This window comes from Anopheles marshallii, chromosome 3, assembly GCF_943734725.1.
Source record: "Anopheles marshallii chromosome 3, idAnoMarsDA_429_01, whole genome shotgun sequence".
In the NCBI taxonomy this organism is placed as follows: Eukaryota; Metazoa; Arthropoda; class Insecta; order Diptera; family Culicidae; genus Anopheles; species Anopheles marshallii.
In genome coordinates, this window is record NC_071327.1 from 60,936,457 (window position 1) to 60,963,943 (window position 27,487).

At 49.0% G+C, this 27,487-nt stretch overlaps 1 protein-coding gene across 1 annotated transcript in view; it reads left to right on the top strand.

The window, feature by feature from the left end:
- Positions 1 to 27,487, top strand: part of LOC128715797 (transcriptional coactivator YAP1-A) — a 35,228-nt gene that overhangs the window by 1,925 nt on the left and 5,816 nt on the right. The window contains exon 2 of the mRNA XM_053810714.1: positions 26,891 to 27,045. Coding sequence (XP_053666689.1) covers positions 26,891 to 27,045 — 155 coding nt within the window. The remainder of the gene's footprint in view (positions 1 to 26,890; positions 27,046 to 27,487) is intronic.

Below are 27,487 nucleotides of genomic sequence, written 5' to 3' on the forward strand. Positions count from 1 at the left end.
GCTTTGGATGTGGGCATTGGTGGGTTCGATTTTTTTTTTTGGTTTTTGTTGAAGGTTTTTTGTTTTTGTGAAACAATAGCCAAAAAAAAACAAGGATCTTACTTCATGGAGAAGTTGTTTGTACAAGCATCTCACCCGGTCACAAACATTTTTCCACGCGGGTTGTCTAGGCGGTGTGCAATCTCCCGAGGACCTTCACGTTCGTTCACGTGTTGGTTCGAGTTCGAGAAGGGCCGTACGCCGTGTGGCTCACGTGTTGGGCAACGTTGGGTTCGCTGCAGCGTGAGTGGCTCTTCAAGGAGCAGACGAGCAAGTTGGCACGTGTAGCACCACTGTCTCCCTTTGGCAGAAGAATCTCATAAAGCATGGGTCATTTCTAAATCACCCGCACGGTGCCATTGCCCCGTCGCTCTTAGCGAGCCCCTTCTCAAGGGTACGCGACCCCAGTCTTGCGACGCATCGGTTTGGTTCACTTCCGAAATGTATCCGCTAACCCTCGTTTGGGGTTTTCGATTGATGAGCTGGTCCAAAGTTCACACCCGCCTTGCTGAGGCGTAGTTTAATTAGCATTTAAATTAATCACCAGGCAGAAGGGTCCGCACTGTCTGCTGGTGCCGACTGCGACACACCCTTCAAACCTCATGTGCGCTGATAGATATTAATCTACTTCTTGCCTACACTGCCACCGGACTGCATTCGGTTGGTTTTGTAAGGAAATCTTTGTAATATTCCACATCCAGCGCACCTACCGTGCGGCCTCTTAACAGTGCTGCTGCTCTGGGTCTGTGGGAGAGAGGGAAAAAACAGAGGAACATACGCTCTAATAAAGCTTAATTGGCGTAGGAACACCTCCGTCTATGCAAAACAGATTGTTGGTTATTACCATCTCGCCCAGAGCGACCGATCGACCGATCGTGCCTCTCATATATATATAGGAAGTGGCTACTACTTAACAGTGTGTTTGCCCAGTTTAGCTCCCTTCGTTCGCTCGCATGTTATCCGGCTTGTCCCCGGTGCGCCAACCGATCGCCTTGCCATTCTCCGCCCTGGCGGCATTCGGTACGCATGGCACCCTTTTATGCAACCCCCACTCCCCCCTCACCCCCACCTAACCCTAACGGTACAACCCGGTTCTGCTAATAATCATAATTGAAAAATATTAACTCCATTGCACCAGCTAGTGGACACGGTGGGAGGTGCGGTTTACACCCCCCTTTGCAGACTCTAGCGCACAACCCAACACAACAGGGTTTGATGGTTATCGTGCTCTTTTGACACAGGCGCTATTTACAAGACATGCTACGGGCGGTGGGCCAGCAAAGAACCCCGGGTGAGGCAGACCGGAGCTGCCGAGGAACTTCTCCGGCCTGGAACTTCCTTCCTATCTGCCGTATGCGTGTCTGTGTGTTCTTTTATCATGCTCATCATCGCAACACCATCTTCCAGCGTGTGTGTGTGTGTGAGTGCTTTTTGCGTTGGAAGGGTGGCTGTAGCGTGTTGCGAGTTTAGTCGTGGCAGTGACCTCATGTTGACGGAAATAGAAGATGCTGTAATATCTACTCTACTTCTGCAGGTCTGCAGGTCCAGGTTGGTTTTTTTTTTCTCCCCTGGATCATTATTCGTACCCTTTTGTGGGGCAACTTCCCCGCACCCCACCCTGACGCTTACCATCTGCCAGACAAGTACGGTGGTCGGCCAGAAAAAAAACCCCTACTGTCCACCAGCATGATAAGATAAGATTGGCCTGCAGTTCGGTGTTTTCTGTGATGTGTGTGTGTTTAACTCAAGGTGACGAGGGGTTTTTGATAGCGTTCCTTCACTGCGTGCGTGACCAAACAGCCCCAAAACAAGTAGTCACGCAACATAACCTACATCAGGCGGTGGGACGGGTCCTTTGCTTTGCGTTTTACGCTGGGGCGGCAAACAGCTCCGCACCGAACGCTATCAATCAAGCAGTGATTGCGCGAACCATATCGATATGTTTTGCAGGGAAGCGAGAGGTCGTCCCAGGTCCGAGACCACCTTTGCCGATCGTTTGATGTGCGTTTCGGGCACTAGTGGGAGATGAAAGAATTTTGCGTACGAAAAGCGTCATCAATTATTTTTAATTAATGCAACACTGGGCGGCTCATTAGCCTCTTTGTCGGCTGGACAGTGTCATTGTCGCTATATTAGGAGCCGGTTTTTTTAGAAAATGAGGAGTCATCTCTAGAGTAATGGGAACAAACATTTGTCCTTCCTGCTGGAACATTGAAGAATGCAGCAGTTTGTGTTCTCTTTATGTAAATCTTCAGACTGTAGGCAAACATCTATATCCGGAACTCTGCAACGCAAGGTAGAAGAATATGCAAAGCGTTTCGGAATTGATTGAAGAGAAATTCTTGGCCATTAGGGTTCTTGGGACGCGCTTGCCGTAATCTTGGCAGAGCCAACAGATAATTAACACCACTAACGGGTGGCGAGATGTTGTGTTGCAGCTCAGCGTCAAGTGGCAACGCACCGAGCATTCCCTTTGCATGCAACCCTCCGGTAACGGTGGCGAAGATCTTGCCCGAATGTTTGCCCAGCCGTTGGACCTTAGCTGCCTGCGAAGTGGTTGATTGTTGCCGTGTCTCAAGCGTTGCGCTTTCAGCAACATTCGTCCGCGGGTTTTGGAATGTGAAGTTCAACAGTAAACCCGACCCGATAGGTACGCGATCGCGACCGGGTGTGTCGTAGGACAAGCAGGCAAGCGCCAAGAAGCAATGCTCCCAACCAACACGCAACACTCACAGAACGTTCTTAAGCGCAATGAATCAGCAAAACCGATTATTGCTGCCCTGCGCCGCTCAACGGGGCTTTGGTTCGCCCTAACTGCTTCCTCGCCAAACGGACGCGACCACATGTGTGAAGCGCGTAACCGGATACGGCAAGAATGTACCGTGAAATGAGGTGTCTATGGGAAATAAAAATCCGAACCGTGCTGAGGGAAGATGGATGAGGGCCTTTGCCAGGGGTTGGGACCGATCGCACTGAGATGGTCGGGAAATCAGGTGCAGTTTCGACGCTTCGCAATCGTTTTTGGCTTGCTTGGGTACTAGCCGGTCCGAAGACCTTTTTCCCGGTTCCCGGCAATAGTGTGGGCTTTTGCCCCCAACACACACACACCTGAGGTATCTCCTTGAAGAGTGTATCTCCGAGTGCGTCCTTATCGCATGGATCGTTTGATCGGTGGTTGTGCTGGCTTTGCTGGAGCGGCGTGGAGTGGTAGATTTGTGGCCAAACCACCTGACACACAAGTGCGTCATCCTGCACCGCCGTGAATTATGTTGTGTTTTCTTTTTTTTGGGGGCATTTCCTTCCCGGTGGCAACGTTGCGGGACTCGAGCGCGATCGATTGGTCAGCGGCTGGTCAGAAGCGAATGCAACCATCTGTCTTCTGGAGGCCTATTGTGTGTGTGTGTGTGTTTTTTTTGCAAGTAATCCTCCCATTTGGGAAGCACTCTTCCGTGAGTCATCGGACCAATTGTTTACCCAGTCCTAATCGTTGCGCAAACACAACCGCGCGCTGCCGAATTCCCACGAAACAGGACCGTAAATAATCGCTAGAACGGTGCTAAGGACACGTCAAACCACCGAAATAAACCCCCATTCCACAAGACGCACATAAATGGCCGCCGGCTGTCCGCGTGGTAGTGGCAAGATCGGTACAATTATTCCATAAATTTGTTCCGATTCATTCCACTTTATGGCACCGCAATTTAAGTTTTCTGCGCGGAACGGCACGAAAAACATCGTTTACGCGTCAGCGTCACAGGGCAGCTTCCGCTAGCAGGAAATGTGGCCACCTCTACGCGCCGGTGGTGTAAATTATGGTCCCACAAAAGATATGACGCGTGATGGATCGTCTTCAAAGCATGCTGGCGAACCGCGCGAGATGTCCGACGGGACAACAAATAAAAAAAACCCTCGCAACTTTTATTCCCTCCCATGCCCAATGCGCACGGTTTTGGAATGGGTTGTGGGTGGAAATATGTCAGGAATTCGAACAATTTACTGCCACTGCGCCGTGTCAAGTGTGGTGTGGAGCATTTTGGAATTACAACAAAAAAAAACAAAATACAAAATGTTATCTCGTGCCTCAGTTTTCCTCATGCAGGGTTTCCCACCGGAATTGGAATGCAACCAAAACCACGAAACCGCACTTTTATTGCTTTACTCGCATGCTTTTGCAACTACTCCCCGCTCCCACACACATACACACACTCACACGTGTGGCATCCTTATTTTCCCATGACGGTTACGGGGGGGCGATTCTGGAAACAAACGGAATGGATGGCGCGGACGAGTTTGTTTTCCATACCATGAAAGTGCCAAAAAGAAAAGCGCCACTTCGGGTACGTAATTTTGCACGGCGGAAAGGCCGTTTTGTGGTGGGGTTTATTGGTTTATACGTTCGGATTTGTGATTCCACATGATTTGCGTGTGTTCACAAAAATGGGAGGGTTTTTTTTTCCTTTTATTTCTTTAGATGCTTATTACCTTAGCTTGAGAGTGAACACGTTTTGGAGCTCGCGAACAGTGCGATGCGGCGGTAAACAGACGGCGCCGCCTGAAATATTTCCATCAGTCACCGAACGCTTCCTAGAACACCTCGTACGGCTCTATTTTCATTATTTTCGCGAGAAAAAAAAAAACTTCATTTCCCCGAAAACAAAATAAAAGTGTACACAGAAAACCACACACAACACTTTAATCGCCATCATCCTCTCGTTCGCAATTGGTGACAAACAAACAGTCTTGGTCAGCCGCCAGTTTGACGGCATTTTTCCCGGCATCTTACCTCGCGGTATGGTTTGGAGTATTTCAAGAATTCATCGAAACCACACCGGGGCCCGCACCGTTACATGATATACCGGCGTACTATCATCATGCCGGATCGGAAAAAGAGCGAAATGCATCGTCATAGCGATTTGCGCCACGGAATATGACTGAAATGCTCGAATTTATGGCGCTAGACTTGCGGTAAACTGATATTGAGTCGTTAATTGGTGACGACGGGACTAATGAAACGAAAAATCGTGAAATCTGAACCATTTTCCTTTCCTCGAACAGCTTAAACTAATTTTATTACAAAAACACCACACCGGCAAGTGTAATAAAAACAACTGCACACTAGCCAATTCAAAACAACGGGTTCGAATTTCAGTACACGCTGCAACGGAATCTCATCCAAATGATAGTAAAATGTTTAATTTTGGTCGATGATCTCGTTGGGTCGCGTTGGTTGGGGGAGTTAGTTTTCGGTCCAGGCTTTGTGGGCAAATCAGGTTAATCACGCAACTGCTCCTCGCTGCTCAAGCAATACGATTAGCTATATCGTTCGTTGCCGTTTCCGCCAGCAGAAAGGAACCTCCATTCCCATTTCTGGGGGGAGGGAGGCTGTGTGTGTTTTTCCATACATGCCGTACCACCGCTCGGCTACACGGTTTGTTTTTCACGATCACCTGTCGTTGGGCAACGCGCTGTTGACATGTGGCTAAAAATAGTCTTTCGCCCATCATCACGCCCATCTCGCAAACCAGCCCACCCATATTACGACAGAATTTCTTTCTACGTCATGCGATATTTGGATGGAATACGGAAATTGTGTGACAAACTGGTGGATCTCTGCTTCGAACAGGTATATAAGAGAGTAGTAAAAAAAAGGAGGAAAACAAAATTAATGGGGTTAGTTCGTTGTTGTGTTGAGTTGGACCCATTGCTTAATTATTCTGCTGATTGCAGTAGAACAATGAGAGATAATAGTGGAATCTTATCGCATTTTGCGACCTTGCTCAAGTTGACGTATCCATCATGCCATAAATCACTGAAAATTGGTGAATTGGGAACTCTTTAAATAGAATCTATTTTATATTTGGAAGAAAATCTATTTCTTATCGCCTAAATAATCTAACATAAATGTGCAACGAATCTAGAATCGGTTACAATTTGCTCAACTTCAACGCAAACAACCCTGATCTGTTGCAAAGAAAGGGTTTTGAGGTGAGCTGCTGCAGGGTTTTGCTAACCAGGTGGGCTTATAGCTTTCATACGGTCGCCATATTGAAACAAGTTTTGACGTTTATGAATTCGATTGTGATACGTAAATTTTCACTAACACAATCATACACAGGATATGAAGCACACACATACACTGACAAAAGGTCGAACCCACTGCTGTCAAATTTTTGTTTCATTTTTCTAATGTGCAAATGTCAAATCGTTCGGGATAAGCCCATCAGTAAAGCACTGGCTGTAACGTTACAATCGGGTTCGCTCCAATCCATCCCACCATGTTACATGCCAACGATAGTTTTTTTTCCATAATTTTCCATCTGCTGTGACAGAAGTATCGTGACCAGCGTTAGCACATGTGGTATTTTGTCCCTTAAATCTTACTGTTAACAATTTCATCCTGTTGCTATGTTCCAATGCCCATTTCGTTATTCCATTCTTCCGTAACGGGGACGTATTTTTTTTTTTCGCCCAAACACAGAAGACCTGCGGGCTAATGCCGTATATAAATTAAGAAACTTGCCACACACACACATACATTGGGGCTCATCTTCGGGCGCATAACGGCTTGCAATTCATCACACCCGGTTTGGAGTGTTGGTTTGAGCGAGTGGAACGGAAGCTTCGCGGAGCGCCAATTTGCTGCCCGCCAAAATGTACCGGACGGGAAATGTGAAAATGTGAAGTAAACAAAAACAAAAAACAACCTCGCCAACACACGCAAGTCCACCGACAGACTGAAAGCCATGCTATTTTCGGGCCCACGGGGAGGCATGGTGAAGGATTGGGATTGGCTTAAATATAAAATTAATTTAAATTTTAATTCCCTGCAATTTCACCGTTCTATAAATTCGCTTCTTCGAGGTGGTTTTCATGTCTGCCGCTTGCCGTGCTGTTTTTTGCCTTTTTGCTGCTTTTGTTTGCCAGTGTCAGTGAACGATGTGATTTCAATGCAACGAATTGAAATTCATCGACAATCACACACCGATATCCGTTAGATCGTCTCTGAACTGTCACGAACCGACACCGAACGTCACGTTTTGTGCCCCTTTTTGTTATTGTTGCATTTTGTTTGGCTGTGGGTTTCTTTCTTCAAAAAACTAGAAGGATGTGCTAAAGCGATGTGTGAAGTGACGCACATACACGCATATTGCATTCGACACCGAACCCAAATCAAATGACATGAAAATCTTCTCGCACCCGAACCGATTAGATGCAACCCTGCCAACACAGGGTTTCACGTATGTATGAGCACCCGTCACAGCCGTCCGGTCGGGATCGGCACGCTAAAGTGTGATAAGCAATCGAATGCACGGGAGCGCACAGCAGAACGGGATACAAACCGGCCCGGATGGATGGTATTTGAGTGCGCGTTTCGTTGGCAGACCAAAAAATTCTTTCCTTTAAGCGCTTGATGCACCGTTTGCTTCGACGCAGACCGAGCATAATTCGTTCACCGCTCTTCACCAACACAGCCGTTGATCGTTCGGTGATAGATCGTGTAGCAACCGCCGGGTGTTGGGTGGATGGAGGTGTTTGGTATTGTTTTGTCTTGTCGTTTGGCGCGACGCACCGTGTGGATGGGGATCCGATCGCGGTAACCCTACACCGGCTCCATACTTTGCTTCCGTTTGGCCCTGCCACACGCTGATTGGTATTTTATATCGACGACGATGGTCGACGTCGGCAAACGATGTGCGAAAACGATGCAAACGATGCTGATCGTTCTTTGTTGGATCGGTGACGGGAAAGCGAGAAGTTGCAAAAAAAAAAACACAAAACCGCAACACTGGAGTCGGTCGGAATGTATGCACGCAGGGTGTCGGGGATGAAAAGATGACGATTGGGTTGGTGGGGAGGTGTCTGAAAAACTCCAATCAGTTAACCGGTCGTTAGAAGTATCGCCGTGCCGCACTCATATTACCCACGCCGTGGATCGCTTGCAAACGTCAGCAGACGGATCGCGTCGAATGTAACGAACTTTCCGGCGAAAAACCGCCATTAAATGCGTTTATCTATGCGCTCGCAGCGTAAGGTAGGCAAACAACGGAAACGGAGAGAGAGAGAGAGAGGAAAAAAAAGAAAAAAAGCGAAATGAAACAACATACACACACAAAAACCAAACTAAAAAAAAGATGGCAGTACAAACAGAAATAAAAATGCACACACGCGTTTTGCTAGAGAAAAAAAAAACGTTGCGTTGCGTTGCTGTGCGCTCGCACACGTGATCATGTCGCGAGGCAAGACACCACTGCACACTCGTCACACCCCAACCCCCCAACCCCCCAGGTGCTTCGAGTGTTGTTTGCTGCGCGCGATTGTCTTGTCGTCAACAGTGGGTACGCGCGTTGGAAGTTGTATGTTGATCGTTCCTGGGGCTCTAGCGCTGCTATGGCGTTTGTTGTTACAATTGCCACTCGAAACGAGTTGTCAGTTAACAGGGGGCTTTAAAAAAAAAAACGCTGGCGGTTTTAATCGACTTTCTGTTAAAGTAGCAAGCTAAAATTGTATACATCTTGCTGTGAAGAGGAAGAAAAAAAAAGTGCTGTAAGTTAGTGTTGCTATACATGCAAAAGAGTAAACATAGGACAATTAGTTTACCCAGCATGTCTTTGCTTAGTTGTTTTTAGTAGAAGAACTCTTTTCAATAACTTTGTAAAAAATGAAGCGTATCTCAACGTTGGGTGTTGATTGCAAACATTAATGTATTCATAACACCTCTTTGGTACCATAATTCTAAACGTGGTCTTTCTTTGCTTTTTGTACTTGGAACTGCCACCTTCTCCTCCTTAACTTACAAATTTTACCTCTTTACTTCGCCTTCTGGATATGCGGGTCTAGATGGGATTTGATATCGGGCTTGTCCGTGTGAAAACTCGACATCACTACCACTATACCACCGGGCCTCCCAGCTAACACAGCGCAACAAGCCCTATATAAGCAGCACTGTAATGTTGCGCATCCTTTCCACCGATCGTGTGGTTAGCCAAATGTGCATATTAAAGTAACTCTTACCACAAGATGAACAATCGATAAAGCAATACATATATTTCACCCAATAAACACCTGCATACTAAAACCGTACCCCGAATGACGTCAAAGATCGCACCGGATGCTGCGGTTGCGGTTCTGTCGCGAGGCGACTCACTCGATGCGATGAGTCACCGGCAACCCAATTTTGTTTTTCGGGGAAACTGCATGCGTTTCGTACGCTTCCCTTTTCCCGCGCGTGCCGATCAAAACACATTGTGTGCGATGACTAAAAATGGACGAACGCGAACTCATCATTGTCCAAATCTCAAAACCCCAACCACTGTAAGCGTTTCTGATCGCTCGGCGCTATCGAATCGTGACTTGACCTGACCAGCATTTACGTCCTCCCCGGTAGCATGTCGCAGCAGAAAGCGCGTCCTCCTGTGGACGGCTTCTTAGACGATCGTTACCGACCGTTGGCAGACGTGTTGAGTAAAGTGAGCAAACAGGGTGCCGCTTGCCGAACAGTTACCATCCCGTGGCCCCTTGTCTCGCTGTTGCGGGTTGTTGCGGCACAAATTTTGGCAATTGCGAACCCGAGATCGTCGCCCCAACCAACCACTGGGGCGGTGGGAAAACAGCCGTGTAGGTTGTTGAGCCGGTAGCAAGACACTGACCACGGGTTTTTTTTTTGGGGGACGTCCTACGCTCGGTAGAAAGGAGATGCGATCGCCCGTTCCGTATTCAAACGGTGATGGTGATCGTCAAAATTTGGCATCGATCGAACCGAAACCAGTGGTGGTTGCCTGCCTAAAACCCCGCGTATCCACATCGCAGCACCGGTGAATCATCCTTGCGGTGCGGCACTACCAGAAGCAAAGGGTCGCGCCGGCATGGTGCCGAGTGAAAATAAATCAAACCACACGGGCCTGGTCGGTGTTTGGTACGGCGTGCGTGGTGCGTTCACCGTCTTGGCTGCCGGTAGCACACCGACCGTTTTACGTAGGGTTCTACACCCGCGCGTTCCCATGGTTTTGGTGCGTTGCGGTAATGGAGCTGCGGTCAACTCCATGGTGCGTGATTAACGTCTCCTTTGCCAGGACGGTCCCTAAATGTGGCGAGCGCGGTTTTTTTTTTTTTCGTTTCGGAGCTGTCTGTGCGTGTGGCGTCGGTACGCGCCGCGTAGTGGGCAAACATTAATCGTCGAAGGCGTACCGCCACTGGCACTAGGGTGGCACAACCGTGCCGAACGTGCACAGCAGTGTTGGCGCTCTAACGCTCTAAATTTAACTACACAACGGAGCGGAATGGGAACGGAGTGCCAGGGGGCAGATCCGACGGGTTCGAAGTTCTAACCTATTTTTCCACCAAACTGACGAAGTGTCCTCCATGTTGTATGTTTTGATGCCAAACCAACCCCTCCCAGACCGAAGAGGATGCCGTGCGTATTCGGAGGTGTGGAGATTGTGTATCTTCACTGTTTGTACACTGTAACCAAATGTGTGGCGCATGTGTGTGTTTGTTTTTTCGCTCTTTGATACTGTGATCCGCTGATCCTCAGACCGGAAGTCTTGACGATACCAAACCCACGGTGGATCGTTAGCTTGATGCTTTTTCTTCTCAACCGCGTGAGCGGTGGGAGTTTCCTTTACTCGAAACAGGCGTACCGCTGCACATGCGGATGATCGTTGGTCGATCAATCCCATCATAGGCAAGGCGCGTAGGCAAGCTGCAAGCCCCCCATTAGACGAGTGTTGGCTTTGGGGAGTTGCAATAGCGCGAACTCTACTACAACAAAAAAACCCACCCTCACCAACACGTAACCGTGCGATATTGATCAACGATAAAAACATATGTTCGGTGTAAATCTTCCACCCGAACACACCGTCCGGCCGTCCTGAGCTCGCGTCCACTGGGTGACGAACGGGCTAGTGCCGTGTTTCGTCCGGCAGGAAAGCACTTTAGAACGGGCGCCGTTCGGGTGCCAGAAACCAGGAAGATAACTTCCCGTGCAACCAATCCGGACTACCCCACCGGCCGTTCGTTTCCGAACGGATCGTCCGATGTACCATGTTGTCAGATTTATGGTAGCTTTCACGGCGCGTTTCAAGAGCAATTCCAATTAAATTTAACTTTCATCCGGTCCTGTGCAGTACCGTACCGAATCCGCCACCGAACGAACCTCTACTGCCAGCCGTGCATGTATTTTACGGTTTGTTGCGGTGGCATTTTGCCGTGTGTAGTTGCCGTTTTATTCTGTGCTGTACCGTTGCGAGATTTTGCGCGCTTTTGTCACCGCACGGTATAGTCTCCGGTGGCCGGGGGATCCCGTTGGCCGTCGTTGACAAAGGGAAGGGTTATGGTTTGCTGTTTGATTTGCTCGCTTTTTTAACCACCACCAATGGCGCCTACCGGTGCTCCGCCTGTGAGGAGTAACGATCCTGGCCCGTAGGGTGGGTGTGTGTGTGTTGTTTAACGTTGTTTGGCAGCGGAATCCGGTGCCACTTGAAATATGATCGGCCATCTCAATCAAAGATCCGATCCCACCCAAACACACGTGCCGGGGAGGATAAGTGGACCGTAGGGAAGCGAGGGAGACAAGGGGATTTTGAGAAATAAACTCTCGATCGGCCGTCGGAATGGGCGAAAGCACTCGCGAATGGTGGCCGGCGGCTGATGATTATGTCAACCTTAGCGCTGTGCGCGCCCCGGAAGATTTATCGACAACCGGGCGGATAGATACACTGCCTCCCATCCTCCCTTCCTCCCCCCCTCTCCCTCCCTTCCCGCACAAACCCTCGCGCCTACAAACGGGCGTGTGTGCAAGAAGAGTGGTGCAGTGTCCGACAAGCTTGCGGTTGAAAAATGACCGCTATTTCAAGGATTGATAAGTGGTTCTTCTACCACCGTTTCTCCCAGTGAGTTCCCATTCGCTCCCGCTATCGGTCCGCCCGCACCGGGATCCTACCGCGAGATCCTGGGAAGAATGATCGGCCACGGCGAAAGGATGCCCCTAGACGGGTTCTTGGCCAAATCCTGCACACACAACGGCCAAGGCTTAATCTCCGCCACGCAAGACTTTCCTGTTTTTTTTTTCCCCCGAACGGTCGAGGAAGTGCGTCGCCGACCTGACGAGGGGGGGTTTGTTTTTTTCTTCGAAAAAATTAGATTTCTATTTCTGACACGCCGACCGACATCCCGAATCCGCTGTACCACCGACCACCGTTTCGAACTCGGCAAACCTCTGCCTGTCTGCACCGGTACGGCTACGCCGCTTGCCGTTCTCGTTCTGGTAGGTCATTAGTCAACTCGTCTGTCCCAGGGCCCGCGTGGCGCGTATTGTGCGCGTGTTCGTGGTTCGCGATCACCCCAAACGGGGCACCGAAGTTTGCGCGTCTCGCAGGCGGGCAGGTTGCACCGCTTACCTTCGTAGCTGCGGCGTCGGAAAGGTGTGTCGGTTTCGATTTGGCAAATGGCCCATCATCATACCGAATGGGTCGTGGCGGTGGCGCGAGCCTAACGGCGCTGGCACTCACCGAATGAGCCGGGCGGCAATGGTCGTCCAACCGCTGAGACGCGGCAGTACTACGACCCGTTGCACTTGCGCTAGACTGCACGCAGATTGTGTTGCACCGCTCCCGTCGTTGCTTATTTTGTTGTCACCTTAGTTCCTTTGTTTTGTTGCTAACATACGCCTACAAGCGCGAACTGCGTGTGTGCCCAGGCTGGGTAGGGTCAGTGCAAGACTTAGGGGTAGGGGGGAGGCGAATCACCTACCCGGTGGCAAACGGCCAACCCCGAAACGGGCGGCGCGTTTCGTTTGGTGACTTTTATTTTTATTTACTATTTGTCATTCAACTGGCGCTGGTTGGCGCCTTCAAAAGTTTCATCAACACGGGCCCCCAAGGGGTAGTGACAAACAAAACGAGCAACAACAAACAAAGCAAAAACAAAAGGAAACATGTGAAGCAGCTTCACGGTTGGATGATGTTCTGCACGCCCTGTGGAGATCGCGCGCAGTGTTTTAACTCTTCCGTATTATTTAATTAGTTAGTTCCTGAACGTTAGAATGTATTATTTTTCTTATGCGAACAAGACTTCAGTGGCATGGCCACACTTGCAAACGGTGAAACAGCGGCTTCAAAGTGTTCTTAAGCGTTCAGCCACACACAATGTCATCGGTTTGATACAAAATGCCCAACCACCCCCCTCCAAAAGATGGATGATCGCGTGCGCCCCCGATCGGTCGCGACGCTCGTCACTGATGACGTCCGACATCTCCCCGCCCGTTCCCGTTCCAACCGCTGCCAACACCACGGCAATGATAAGTTGGCCTTCGAAGCGACAAACGCTGAAGCGCCAACGCTGCACATCATGCGTCCCCATGGTTGATCATCTTCGTTAGAGCTCCGGCAGCCATACGAGCGGGCGTGTGGAGCATGTGTGTACATCCTCCCAGTTTTGGTCGTATTTTTGTTCCATTTCTGTTTCTGTGTGTCCCGTTCCGTTCCATCACCCTAACCGAACGACCCGGGGGGGAAGGTGAGAGAGAGGGAGGATACACCCGCAAATGGGTGGCGGATTGTCGTTGCCTTAGCCGATGGGTGTTTAAATTATTTTTAAACATCCCGCGCGACGCTTTTCTCCGTCACACACAGTTGAGGCGGGAACGCGTTGGGCGAACACGGTACGAGCATTGGGATGGGCTGGGCGTTCGTCCCCTCTGGGAAATTGACGGCTATAATGGTACCAGCCGCGCTAGTCGTTGGTTCCAAATTTGCAGACGCACGCCTAATCTCGACCAGACTGCACGCAGTGCAGACGACAACTCAGTAGGCGTCCCCCGCCGAACGAACCACTCGCACCGAGCGCCGCTCCGTAAAGTCACCGCTAGATGGCGCTTCGTCTGACCGAACTTCAAGTGGACAGTTGATGTTGCAGCGTGCACGGGAAGCGGGACGGGCGACCATTTGGCGAAAACAAAACACTTCAGCCGCGCTCGAGTGTACGCCACCAGAACGCCTGCGCATAAGTCGTCCCGCCCTGATTCACCGACCGGACGACTTCAGGCGCTGTCTTCAGCGGTGTGCGTACGCACACGGCTATGGAGATCATGGATATTCCAATTATAGCTCGGGACTGCTTAATGATCCCGGCAGCGCTCGTCCCGATGCGGCCCGAACGGAGCGGTGCGCCAAGCCGCTTAGCCATCTGACGCCCGGCACGGTTTCGCGGCCCAGGGTCCTGTACATGTCTCCCTAATGAAGTTTATGATTTGCGCAAAACGATATTGCGACAGACGGTATATAAAAGCGAACTCATAAAGCTGTCGGTGCCGGCCGACCGTTAATGTGGTTCACGTTTTACTTTTTGCCAATCCTTACGGGAAGCGCACAGAACCAGAACTGGATGCGCCATCGGTAGAGCATGACCCTGAACGGTACGACAAGAAGGTATACCTGCGTTACCTTGAGCGGTCCCGGATACCTGTTCCGAGCATTGGTGGGAGTTGGTTCTGGGAACTATTCCCACGTTCCCACGAACACGTCGTCCGCTGGAGGGGCGCTTCTTCCAGACCCAAAGAAACATCCCAAGCAAAGGCCCCTAACACCGTCCGTCCTTGGTCGATGTTTTAGCAAACGGGCTCGGGATTTCACGGCGTGAGACGAATTAAACGAAGAGACAAAACCTCCAAACCTGAGCAAACGGGGATTTTTCGAACACCTTTATGCTTTTCTTTCTCTTCCTGGAAACCTAATTGAAATCGAAATCGGTACGAAACTACACATTTATCTTCGGTACGGCATCAATCGGGACCCGGTCACTCCGTCCGGTTCCCTTTTTTGTACTGCTGGAGGTAAAAGAATGAACGAAGAATTACGGATCCTTCCGAAAGCAGAACAGGGCAGCGCCGTTTGTACCAGGCGTCTCCTGGAAGGATCACTTCTGTCCCTCTCTCTCTCTCTTCCCATCGCCACTCGGGGTTTCTCGTATGTCCAATAAACGCGGACAGCGAGTTGCCGCAATCAAGTGTGCCATCCTTACGCACACTTGGGGTAAGCAATTTGCAGACGCTGTAGAGTTCGTCCTCTTGTCGTCGGCTGTACAGCCGGTGAGTTTGTTAATGGGATCGAATTCGGTACGGAAGGAGCAAAAAAAGGCAGAACCCACTCGTAAAGCTGTGAACAGTGACACCGCCATTAAGAGTGCGATGCGTCGCAGCTTATTGTTCTGTTTAAGGGTTGCAGGTTATGTCTGGGCAGTGTTTTCAATTTGCTGGCACAATTCCTAACTCATTCAGCATTTTTTTTCTTTGCATTCTCCTTTTGACATGCGGTTCTTTTTTTTTTGTATGTGAATGAACGCTCTGAAGCGTTGATCGATAGAAAAACAGAAGGGTCCATTCGGTTATTACTGCACGGGATGTTTATGATTCCATTCATCAACCGCATTACACATCACGACATGGCCTCGCTTGCATTCCTTGCGGCACAGGGACAGCCCGGATCGGCCGGAAAGCTTCATAATCTATGCAGCCTTCAGCCAATGGCTTCTGTTTGCAATAGCAGAGCAGTGCACAAAAACTAGCCGCATTGCATTGCTGCATAAGATTAAGAGAAGTTTGCTGATGCAGCAGCTCCGAAGATACCAACCTAAGCTGCCTACAAGAGATCCCCCCCCCCCCACACACACACACTCACAGCGGTGACTGAAGCGTACGTAAACGACGCCAACAGTTCGTTCGGGTTTCGTAATAATTCGTCCGGGTCCGGACGGCGGAACACCACGGCACGCAAATGGGAATGATCGTGCGATAGCGCTGGCATCCATCGAGGCCCGGTTACAAGCCCGGCGTTCTGCGACATGCTGCGGTGGTACTTTATGCGGTGCACAGGAGGGGTGCTAACACAGCTGGGTCTACCTATCGGCAGTTCGGCACTGTGAAACATTTGCCAGCGTTTGCTGCACCTTCCAGCAAACTGCATCAGGAACGGTTCGCCTCTAGGGGATTGCGGATGCGAGAGGTAGTGATGTGTATTTCGTTCTGAACCTGTCAGGTTCGTACCGTTCCTTCTGTGGAACGATGAAACTTTGGAGCATAATAATTCAGAAAGTTGGTTTTTTTTTGCACCGACTTGTTTTGTTCGTCTTGCGAAGCTTATACAAGTTAACGTTTACTGCTAAGTAACGCTCAAAGTAACAAGATTTTGTCCGCGTTCGTTCAATGATCTTCTGCTGAATTGATATACTTTTTTTAGAGAATATAGGATAATTGTTGGGAACACTACAACAGCGAGAGAAATGTCCCAACGACCTGTCATGTAGCTATGGAAAAAGATTAGCAACACATCAAACATCAAAGAAGAAAAATTATAAAACCGATCGCAGGATGCGCCTGCGACCTCTTTGAAAACATGACACGTGAAGAATAAAGACCTATTTTTTGGCACACGTTATATCCGTGTCCGGCAGAAAAAGTTTTATTCTCGGCAAATCAGTTTGAAAACCAGCAGTTTTCCAACAATAATGTTGTATTCCATTCTTTCTGGGTGACGGTTGTTTACGTCATGTGGAAACTTCGGAAGCTGCATTTTCGACTTACTCGCAAGGCGTTCGGATTGTAAGAGAGTTATATTCCCATGTTGTCGCTTTGATGTTCATAAGGACACGTTCCTTATGCGCTTCTTTCAATACGGTGCGTCGGGCGATTCTATTTTGTCCTGTGTTTTAGCAGCACCTGAATTCTCGCTGTTGAGCAGTTTCTTCATTGCTGCTATCGAGAAGATCCCCACAGTTATATTCTGAGGGGAATGGATATCTCTAAAACTGGTTCGATATGTAGTGAAACGACGGAATAGAATATCGTTTAAGAAACCTTATCTAGATACGCTTATAAAACATAACCACTGTTATTAATGGTTATAGTTGCAATCGGTTCGTTTAATATTCGTCTTATTTTTTGACATTTTATTTTAAAAATCTCTCGAACATTTCCCTACGGCTTTAGCTTGTTTGTTTAAATTTCACCTTCTGTTTAATGATGTTTTGAGAACTTTGAAAAAAAAAAATATCGCCGTTGGTAGCGAAGATTTTATAGCAAAAAATTTACATCCAGAACTTTGTACTTTTAAACCAAAGCCTGTAAATATTAGCCAAATACTATTATAATAAATATTGGTAACGAATTTGTAAAAATCGTATCATACAAGATTGTTTTAACTTTCTCATAAAAGTAGGCTCAACGATCCTATTAGGTTCGTTCCATTCCGTTCAAGAAAAGAACCTGGATCGGTTCCGTTCCGCAAAAAAAAAGTGGAACTTTCACACCACTAGCGCGAAGGTGCCCATTGGTGCCCGTCAGTGACTGTTTTATTAGTTTTGCAACAATTATTTCTAAACAGCGTACCGTGCCGTTAGCACTGTGCGAGATTATGCGCAAACAGAAGTTGACGGGAATGCCCACGCATCCGTAAGCATTTATATATTTATACGCGATGCAGAATATAATGTTTGCCCGCAAATTTTTCCTTCTCTCACCGCCCGTTTGGATCCAGCTTCTGGCTGGCACGCTGTGCGGCTTGGGACACCCGCTCACACGCATGCCGTTGTGTGGTGTCCTCGTCCAGCTAGTCGGGGTTTGCGCAACCGCAAAACGGCAACGACGCTCAGCAGCACAGAACAACAACACAGACCCGGCACGTACCGATTACCGGTCGCCTGGGTTAAACATAATCCGACAAACAACTGCCGGACGTCACCGGGCCGCGTCCTGCATCCTCTCGGTCGGCTAAATCTGATTCGTGCTGGATACAGACCGGGTGTTGTGTGTTGCAACAGCATCCAAAACCAACCCCGGAGAGTAACAACCGTGTGTAGCGTATGTGCATGCATAATACGGCGCTTTCCAAAAGCCGAATCTCCCTTGGCGGTTACTTGCGGCCTGCCAAGGGGTTTTTTTTTGCGTACGAGTTAGCAAATCCCAACCCCCACCTTCTTGTTTATTAATAGGTAAATAATCATAAACGCCACACTGCGGTTGGTACCGGCCGCCTCCAATCGTGCGGACACCATAATCAGTGGGTTTTTCCTTCTCCTGTCTTCTAGTAACACGGGATCTTGTTGAAGGCACTGTGTCCAACCCGTGCAGCTGCAGTGCTCTCCAAGATTTGGACCACTTGGAATGGAACCATGTGGAGGTGGTGATGTGGGTCGGTGGGTTGGCAACTGCGTGAGCTTTGGTATGGTTTATGTGGGTCGCGTGACCCCCCGACTATTGTAGCTCGCCAACAGCGCAAAGCGGCCTATTATCCAGGTGCTTGATAGGCGTCTTGCTTGGAAGTGTTGCGGGCGGTCCAATGCGATAGCGTGGATTAGCTAGTACAGGCGATCCGCCAGAGTTCGCGCAAGATAAAGCAAACTGTACCTCGCAGTGTGGTAAAGTTTATCCGCGCTAAAACACTGGAGTACTGGCAATATCGTTCATGTTGAGTTGGCGTCGCGTCCAAAAAAACATCCAGCAATCTTGGTCCGATTGGGGGGAAACACACCGCTTTATGACTACATCACCGCAACGTACAGCGGTTTGGGATCTTTGTTTTAGTACGTATTTTTACGCGGTGCTGTTTTTTGTCCGCAACGAAACGACGCTCCCGGCGCGGCTCCCATTGCAAGCACCCACCCTCCAACCCCCACAAACCACCCCCCCGCATCTTGCAGCTGGTGTTGTGTACGCGCCGCGTTCGGGTGGCGTGGTGCTATTTTTGGAGTTTCGTTGAGAAAATCTAAAACTGAATCAAGGCACTAGAAACCCCTTGTACACACACACATATACTCACACACACAGACACACAGACAGACAGGCAAAGTGCGCATTTGTGCTGGCTGTTTCGCGGTGTAAACACCTTCCCCCGTTCGCTCGATGCCGTGGAAAATCCTGATCATCAACCCTCCCCCTCCCTTCCCCCCCTTAACCCCTCCACCACCCCCTCCCCCCGGTTGATATAGGTGACGTTCTGGTTTGGCGACGGGAGCGGCCCACCCTCGAGACCCCCGATGCGCGCACATAATTTGTTGTGTGCCGCTCTCGATTCGTTTGCAATTAATCTTTCGGAAGCAGGAAGCGGGCAGGAATCAATGTTGTGAAAGAACTATGAACAAACAAAAAAAAAATAAAACAATTGGTAAACGGTATGTCACGGTTGTTCCAACGCGTTCACGCTGCACACTTCGAAATGATTTGTACGTCGTAGTTGCAGGTATTTAATTTTACCGTCCATCACACACGGACCGGTACGGCCGGTATCGCCTACGCCATTCTATTCTCGGGCGCACGGTTCGGTACATCTCGCCCAATTTTGCCTGCATTGCAAAAGCGAAGCGGGTTTATTTTTTCTCCTCTTTCGGTTCAATCTCTGGGAAGAAATGGTTGCTTCATTCGATTGAACCCTGCGTGATCTGCGTGTATGTACAGCTGGCCGATCAGTACGGGGTAACGGGGTATGGTAAATTGTTCAAAAACATGGCAGTGAAACATGATAGTCCGGCGCCGGCCACGGCCACGTTTATGACACTCGGCAAACGCGGACGGTGTTGCAACTTTTGCAGTTCGGTGCTTTCGCAGCAAATTAACATGAGAAGCGGAGAACGGAAACGCGGAAGCGGAGAAACGGAGAAGAAATTAACATGCAACCGGAGAAAGCACACGCCGCTTTACGCGGGGGTTTGTAGGGTGTATTTTCGTCCATGCAAAAAGCAGGCGATACATTAACAGCCTTAGCCCATTACCCGATCAGGCGGTCGGTTCGGTTGGATGCCGGGTGGAAAAGGGGGAAAATTCATTTTTCATCATACCCGTCAATCGTAACGTCGGAAATGTGCGTTGCTCGTGTCTAGCATCGCAGCATACAAAAACACACACACACACACCGAGCGGAAAAAGGCAATCATAATCCAATTAATTGCGAGCGTTATCAGCTCATTAAAGGATCATGATCGCGCACGGCTGAAAGGGGGCAGAAAGATGCCACGGTTTGCAACATTGATTTTCACTTTGCACTAGTGTCATAGCAGTGCTCTCCGATGCACCCCCTTGCTACACCAAAAACGGTAATTAATCCGACGGTTGATGGGTGATGTTAATCCATCTCGCGATCATCCCATTCAAAAAAAAAGGAAAACTCATTCCGACACGCCAATCACTTACTTACGCTGGCAAACTATCAACGCCCGGCCCCATCCCGGTAAGAGGGTTTTAATGTACTCTTTATCGTTCGGCTATCATTCAGCGCAACGACAGCAGCAAAACAAAACAAAAAAAAGGTTACCACGATCAATCGTGCCTGATCGATCGAGCCCACCGGGCCCAGAACGGGCCGTCGCTGTACATAAAATGCGTGCCGCGCAGTTAGTTGTTAATTGATTTATAATATACCCCTGTTTTTCATCGCGTTGCTTTTTTCCCCCCCGATCCAACAGGGCGGGGCGGCAATAAAGCGATAGGAGTGTATGGAAAAGCGAAGAAAAGCCGCCAAAGATCGGTGCCATTATCGGTGCGTTCGTGCGGTTCGATCATGGCTAAACGAGGGTGGGAGGTGGGGGGGAAAAGCCTTGCGCGGGGTGTTTGGGCGATCATGCTTCCGTAACGCGATCCGACGGTTCGGTGGCGCTCGCCGATCAGTTTCGACCGTTTGCGTAGATCCATCCTCGTTAGTGTTGGGCAACGGGGGAAACGCTCACGCACGTGCGCGCACGCGTACAATATAAATATCATATTATCATTAAAAACAAAAAATACATCCAAACCAAACATGGTCTGGGAAGCGATGAGATGAACATTAAGGCTACACGAAAACAATAAACCGTGACTAATAAAACTCTAACACAACCAATCTTAATTGCAATCCATCATTTGCTGTGAACGCTCCAGGTGCAGATGGGAGATGGGGCTTGACGGTGGAAACTTTTCCATAACATGCCAAATGAAATTAGTTAGCAATGGCAGTTAATTAAAATGTTGAGACAGATTAAAAATGGAGTGTAATTATGTCAATCTCATTCATCTCAAATTTTAACATATTGCGTCTGAGATTTTCATGTAAATTAGTTGCTTATTAAAATTCAATTTGATTACTGATTCAATGATGCATAATAATATATTCAGTGTTACCCTTGCATCTGTCCGATCCGGGATCCAGCAGCGTTCGTACTCAGTTCATTGCAGGTTCATCACTGGAATGAACTGGCGTACGCTACAATATTTGCCTCTCTATTTGTGGAATTGAAGAATTTTGTTTGCTAATTTTAAACATTTGGATCAAATCAACGTCATTTAAGCAAAATTTTTAGGCGAGAGTGTCTTACTTACTTACTTTAGCAATCAGGTTTACAACAACCATTGTACCGATTGTTGGCTGCCGCAGGAGTCCTCACGGTTGAGCGCCGTCGTCTGCCCATCCATCACCCCGACATTTCTAGCCCAGGCATCAACGCCACCACTCCATCTCAACTTGGTCCTACCAAGGCCTCCTCTGTCTATGTGGACGACCTAATAGGACGTTACGGGCTGGATCGTCCGGTGTCATTCTCATGACGTGACCAGCCCATCGGAGCTTTGGCGAGTCTAATTCGCTGTATTCTACAGTGACTTCGTCATACAGCTCGTGGAGCTCGTCATTGTCAGTTTTGGACCAACGTCCATGTCTTATAGGCGTATGTGAATAGGTTCTATATAGTCCCAGCTTCTTTCTTCGCGACAGCAGTTTTCAGTGGAGATGACTCCTTCGACTGTAGAAGGACCGGTTGGCTGCACGTATCTCAACATCAATGCTGTAGTCGGTACTGACATTTGACCCAAAACAGGTAGAACTTTGAACGACTTCTAAGGTGGTCAGGTGGATTTGCTGGCAGGGCTGCTGGTGGTGCCACCTTCTTCTGCTTCACCAGCAACCTCAAGGGGTCTAGGCCTGCCATTTCTGACATTCTGTGACTTTATTTGCCCGTAGCTGGATAGCCAGTCCTGCGTACGGGGGATTGGCCCAGTTGGGATTTTGGTCCGGACCGTTTGTGTGAAGACCGACGCCGCTACCATCATGCCACCGGGCCGCCACCACTCTTGATTTTTGTATTTTTTAAGTAACTATGCGAGGCTAGCCAAGACAGACGCTTTCAAAAACTCCTCTCAAGAAAAGATCTTGAGGAATCTGAGAATTTCGTGGATGTCAGAGGTATGAGATAAACAAACAATAATAATTAAAATTATCAAAGGATTTTTCAACAGAATTAGAATTCTTGGATGAGTTGTTCACAACGAACTTATAAACAAAGGAAATAGTTCAGAGGACAAATACTCATTACTCAAGGTACATTTTACTCCAATTTTGCTTAAAATCAATCCTTGTTCATTTTCCCCAACTTCATTCTGCTCGCTGAAAATTCAATTGTACTCTGAATTCTACAAAATATTCATTTGCTGAGCACGGCCAATCTAGCAGAACTGGGAATATCCGCTGGATAACGATGGCTGCTCGTGAACAACCGACCAAAACGAGGTGGTGCTACCTCGCCCAGCCATTTATCTTTCCCCCCGACGCGCACCGGTCGCATTATCGGCACGTCCCTGACAAGGTTCACCGTTTATCGCTCGTGGTAGTACCGCTCCCCCGGGGAGGGCGCCACAGTGCCCAGGACGCCGTCACCATGACGCCACGGACACCTTTGAAGGAACGGCTCCCGGAGCACGTACGCCGATGTGGGACCGGGTCGAGTGGTGGCTCGCTCGAGCGTGCCTTCGATTCGCGGAACGGATCAATGCGGACCCGCAAGTGAGTGTGTTTGTACGGCCTTTCCTCCCCCTTGCCACTTGCAACTCCCCATTCCCCACCCTGCAAGCCCTTGAAGAGGGTAGATTTAGCACGTCGTGTTTGATAGCAGAAGGACGCTGTATCGGGCTGTTACCTTTTTTCTTTCTTATTCCCTCCACTGCATTAACTGTTGGGAAAGGGAAGCGGCTAATCTTGGTAATGTTTACCGACACTGCACTCACTGCACTCTCGGGATGGGGGGGGGGCACCAGCACAAACAGGGGAGGGTTTCCAGATGACTCCTTGCGGTAAGCACGCGTGATTCAGCGAAGAAATGGAACTGTGCGGATGCTTTTGCTGTCGTGACGTAATGTGCCACGGGACGGCACGTGGACAAACGCGTGGAAACGTGGCGAGATGATGTCGCTGGAAAGCTATCCGCGTGCGCCGTTGATAGATGAACCTTTGAGCGGCGTAGTTGCCGGGTTGACGTGGTTGACGCGCTGCGAGTTTCGTAAAAAGCATCTGATAAATGACATCGTACCGCATTATTCGATCGATCTTGCCTGCCTACTCTATTCGCCTGCGGTTGATCTCTTGGTGAACATTTTTTTTATTGGTACTGCCACCGTGTACCCAAGGAACACAACAAAGTTCACCACACCGAACAAAATAAATCGCACCAAAAGCAAAACAACAGCAACAACATAAAAAAAAAACACAGTAAGCTCGCGGGCGGAAGTTTAAACCCGTTCCCGAAGGACGTTGTTGAAATAATAACAAATGAACAGAGAAAATAAACAAATTACCTTCATTACCCCTTGGTGCGCCAACGTCGCATGGGTTGGTCCACCGCGCGTTGGAGTCGTTTGGTTCGATTCTAACCCATGAAATCCGGCTAGCGAACGGAAACCACAGCGGTGTGTGCACCGTTGGACGGAAGCTGTAAGCGTTACGTTGAAGGAACGGAAGTGAAAGGGGCCAGAGTGGGGTGGGGAGGGAGAGAAAAGCATCAACTTTGCACGATCAACCCACTCCCGAACTATTTGCAACAGAACAACAACAAAACTAGCAAGATGGTGGTGTTTTTTTTTTTTGCGGTGGGGGAACAGAACAGGCGCGTGTGTGAGGCGTTACGAAGCCAAACGATCGGTGATCGTGTGCGGTGAAAATGTATCACGATCGGCAATAACAACAACTGCCGGCGGAGGGTGGCAACGGCAACAAAACAACAACGAAAAATCGAGTGAAAACCAAACGTACCGAGGGTTGAATCGAAGAAGGAAGGAAAATCACACACACACACACGGGCGCGCGCGCGCCCCTACAAGAAGGGAAACTTAACATGGCGGCTGGTTGGCTAGTATTAGGCAGCATCAGCAGAAGAAGGAGTAGTAGCGCGTTATACCGAATAGGCGGTTACCGGTTTTTGATTTCGATTCGGCTAGGTCCGACCAATCCGACCAAGGTGGAGGGGGAGAGGAGAGAGAGAGAGTGAAAGAAGAAGAGTTGTGTGTTGGCAGTGTATCTTCCCCATTTTGTGTGTGTGTGTGTGTGTTTTTTTGCTAGTGGTTTGCTTTTGCCCTTCTGCTGGCTTTGCGGCGGATGAGTCTAAAAATAAACTACCATTTCACGCAGGTTTTCCACCAGTCTGTTTTCCAATCTACGCACTAGTAAAACACCGATGGGTCTCTCGGTTGGAACCTTGGGGTTGTAATGTAAAGATTGTCGGCCGCTCTGCCACACAACCACACGGGAAACACACACACAGAGAGAGAGCATGGGGGGTATCTGGCCGCGCGCAGTGTATGTTGTTGGTGATGCTGTTGGTGGTTGATCGCGACGATCCCAACGGTGCGTAAGCTAAGGTTCTTTGGGTGTAACGAAGATACGCATGTAGGATGGATCACTGGCCGGTGATCCAGTGGCCGCGTTCGGACGCCGGGCGCGGAAACACACAAGCGGCGACGTCATCGATGTTGCCAGACGGATTAAGACGTTGTGGGGTTGTGTTTTGCTTTTTCCACGAGATCAACATGGGAGGGCAGTATTAGCCAGCTAGCGTCTCACCCGCGCACCGAGAACCGTTGCCGTCCGTGCGTGATTGATTTATATCACCCGCCCACATCTCAAAAGCGAAGCCTCCCCGCTGCGTTCCGGCAGTGTCGGTCGCATCATGCTGCTGGGGGTTTTGTTTTTTTTTCTTTCGGCTTCTTCCCGATACGATCTGCCTCCGATCGATGTAAACATAATCTTACAGGGAGTGTGGGTGGAACAGTGTGTTGCCACTACGGTGAAAACGATTTGCTTCGGGCGAACCGGATAAATGATGGTCCGAGTAGGCCACCCGGAAAGGGCGGCATGATTGAAGAATGCGCTGTGGTTCTAAATGGTTTTCACTCTAAAACCAGAGTAAAACTGTAAAACTCCGGTTGCTTGGTTACGTCATGCGAAGGTAACCGAGCAATCTAGTCTTCAAAATTCGATTTGGGATATTCAAAAGCACTCGGTAGGTATACTTATTTACATGCTTACTTATCCGACGCTACTTGTTGCAAGAGTCCTCTTAACCGCTAACGGTCAGGTTAGTCGAACACATCAGCGCCATCGCTCCATTTCAATTTGGGCATGTGGACGACCTAAAAGACCTAAAGGCTGGGTCGTCCGGTGTCATTCTCATGACGTGACCAGCCCACCGAAGCCTGGAAAGTCTTATCCGCTGCACGACAGTAAGTTCACCGTACAGTTCGTAGAGCTCGTCGTTGTAGCGGAGTCCACTATTGTCCTTCCAAACACACGGGAGTAAAAATACGTTTGAGCATCTTCCTCTCGAACGAAGCTCAGAGGGCTTCATCAGTTTTGGACAAAGTTCATTTCTCAGAGGTGTATGTGAATACTGGAACTATGTAGGTTCTATACAGCTTCAACTTCGTTCGTTGTGACAGGTGTTTTGAGTGGAGAAGACAAGCTGTAGAAGGAATCGTATCTCAACCTCAATGTTATTGTCGGTGGTGACGTTTGACCTAAGATAGGTGATATTTTGGACGACTTCTAAGGTGCGCTCATCTACCTGTACGTCACCCATCACAGCATCTTTTCCGCTGTATGCTCAATCCTCTGGTAATCCTCCACTACGTAGGAGAGCCTTCAACCAATGATGTCTATATCATCAGTGTATTAATCTGGATGTGGATTGACTTATAGAAGATGGTTCCCAAAGTTTCCAGCTCCGAGACGCGGATGGCCATCGCTAGTGCTAGGTTGAAGAGTAGACAAGCTAGGCCATCTCCTTGGAGCAGACGCTTGGTGGTAGCAAAGGGCCCCGAGAGTTTTCCATCCACCATCACCTGGCATGTGACGTTGGTTATTGTCATTTGTACGGCCTTGTAGTCGATGAAGAGATGGAAGAAGTAAGCTATACTAGACCTAGATTACTCCAGAAGCGCTGGCGTCGTAGTAATTTCCAACAGACCTAGACCACAAACAAGTTCTAGCTGTTACCAATGCTCTTAGCCTTAGTAAAACAACACATGCTGTATCATAATTTTGTTTGCATCATGTCTACTGCATCTGCTTATCTGTCCCCCTTATAGCACACCATGACTCATCTGTTGGGGCAAGTGCAAAATGTGTTCAATTGAGAAAAAAAACAGCCTGTCACTATCCACTACTTGTCTGGACGGTAGTTATACCTCGCCTTACCGCAATCAATCGAGTGCAATTTTCTCCCCACGCGAGTGACCCTTTTTGCGATGAGAAAAACACCTGCACAAACCGGTACCGTACGTTCTGCATTCCGATGGATATGAGCCAGACCCTTCATTATCGGGACGACCTTGTTTTGGGAAAAACCCAAGCATCAGCCCGAAGCTGGTCACAAGGTGCCCAGTTTGCCTGTGCCCCGGGGCAGAACCCACCCGTAATGTCAACAGTGTGTGCTCAGCATGCCCGATGAGTGTGTTACACCATCACGGTAGCGTCCTCTGTGTACAAACAGTCTGTAACCAGGGCGACGAACGTGAGTGCCACTTTCTAACGATTTCTTACTCACGCGTTTTCTCCGCTTCTTTACTACCCAACAGCCACAACACAAGAACGACCACGTGGGAGGACCCGCGCATTACCGCCATGCAGGAAAGCCTTTTCCAGCAGCAGTCCAGCGTAGAGACCCTGTTCAATACCGGCTCCCAGACGTTGCTCAGTCCCACGATCTCCTCCCCGACACCGACCAACAATGGTGAGTAGACGAGTGCTCGAATTTCCCCAGGGTGTCCTTGAGATTTTACCGGATATCTGTGACCCCTTTGCCCCGTCACAGCTAATTCATCCACACGGAAAGCAGTGGGAGGTGTGCGACACACAATGGACGTAGCGAAGTGTGTGGTCCTTTTCGAATCATTATTGCTTTCCCATTACCCAAACCACTCGTGAATCGTTGATAAAACTCTCAAGGAAAACCCTGTTCAACGTGTACAACTCAGTCGATAGACTCCCTCCCATGGCACGCAGGATTAATTTGTTGCTCTCTTATTAACTCGTTGCACTTTAAAACAATAAAAATACACTGTATAAAGAAATGATCCTCCTGCCAGGATCAATGTGCACTGTGACTAACCTTACAGATGGTAACACATCAAAGATATAATTTAGTTTGAAGAAATGTTAGGTAAATTCTTAAA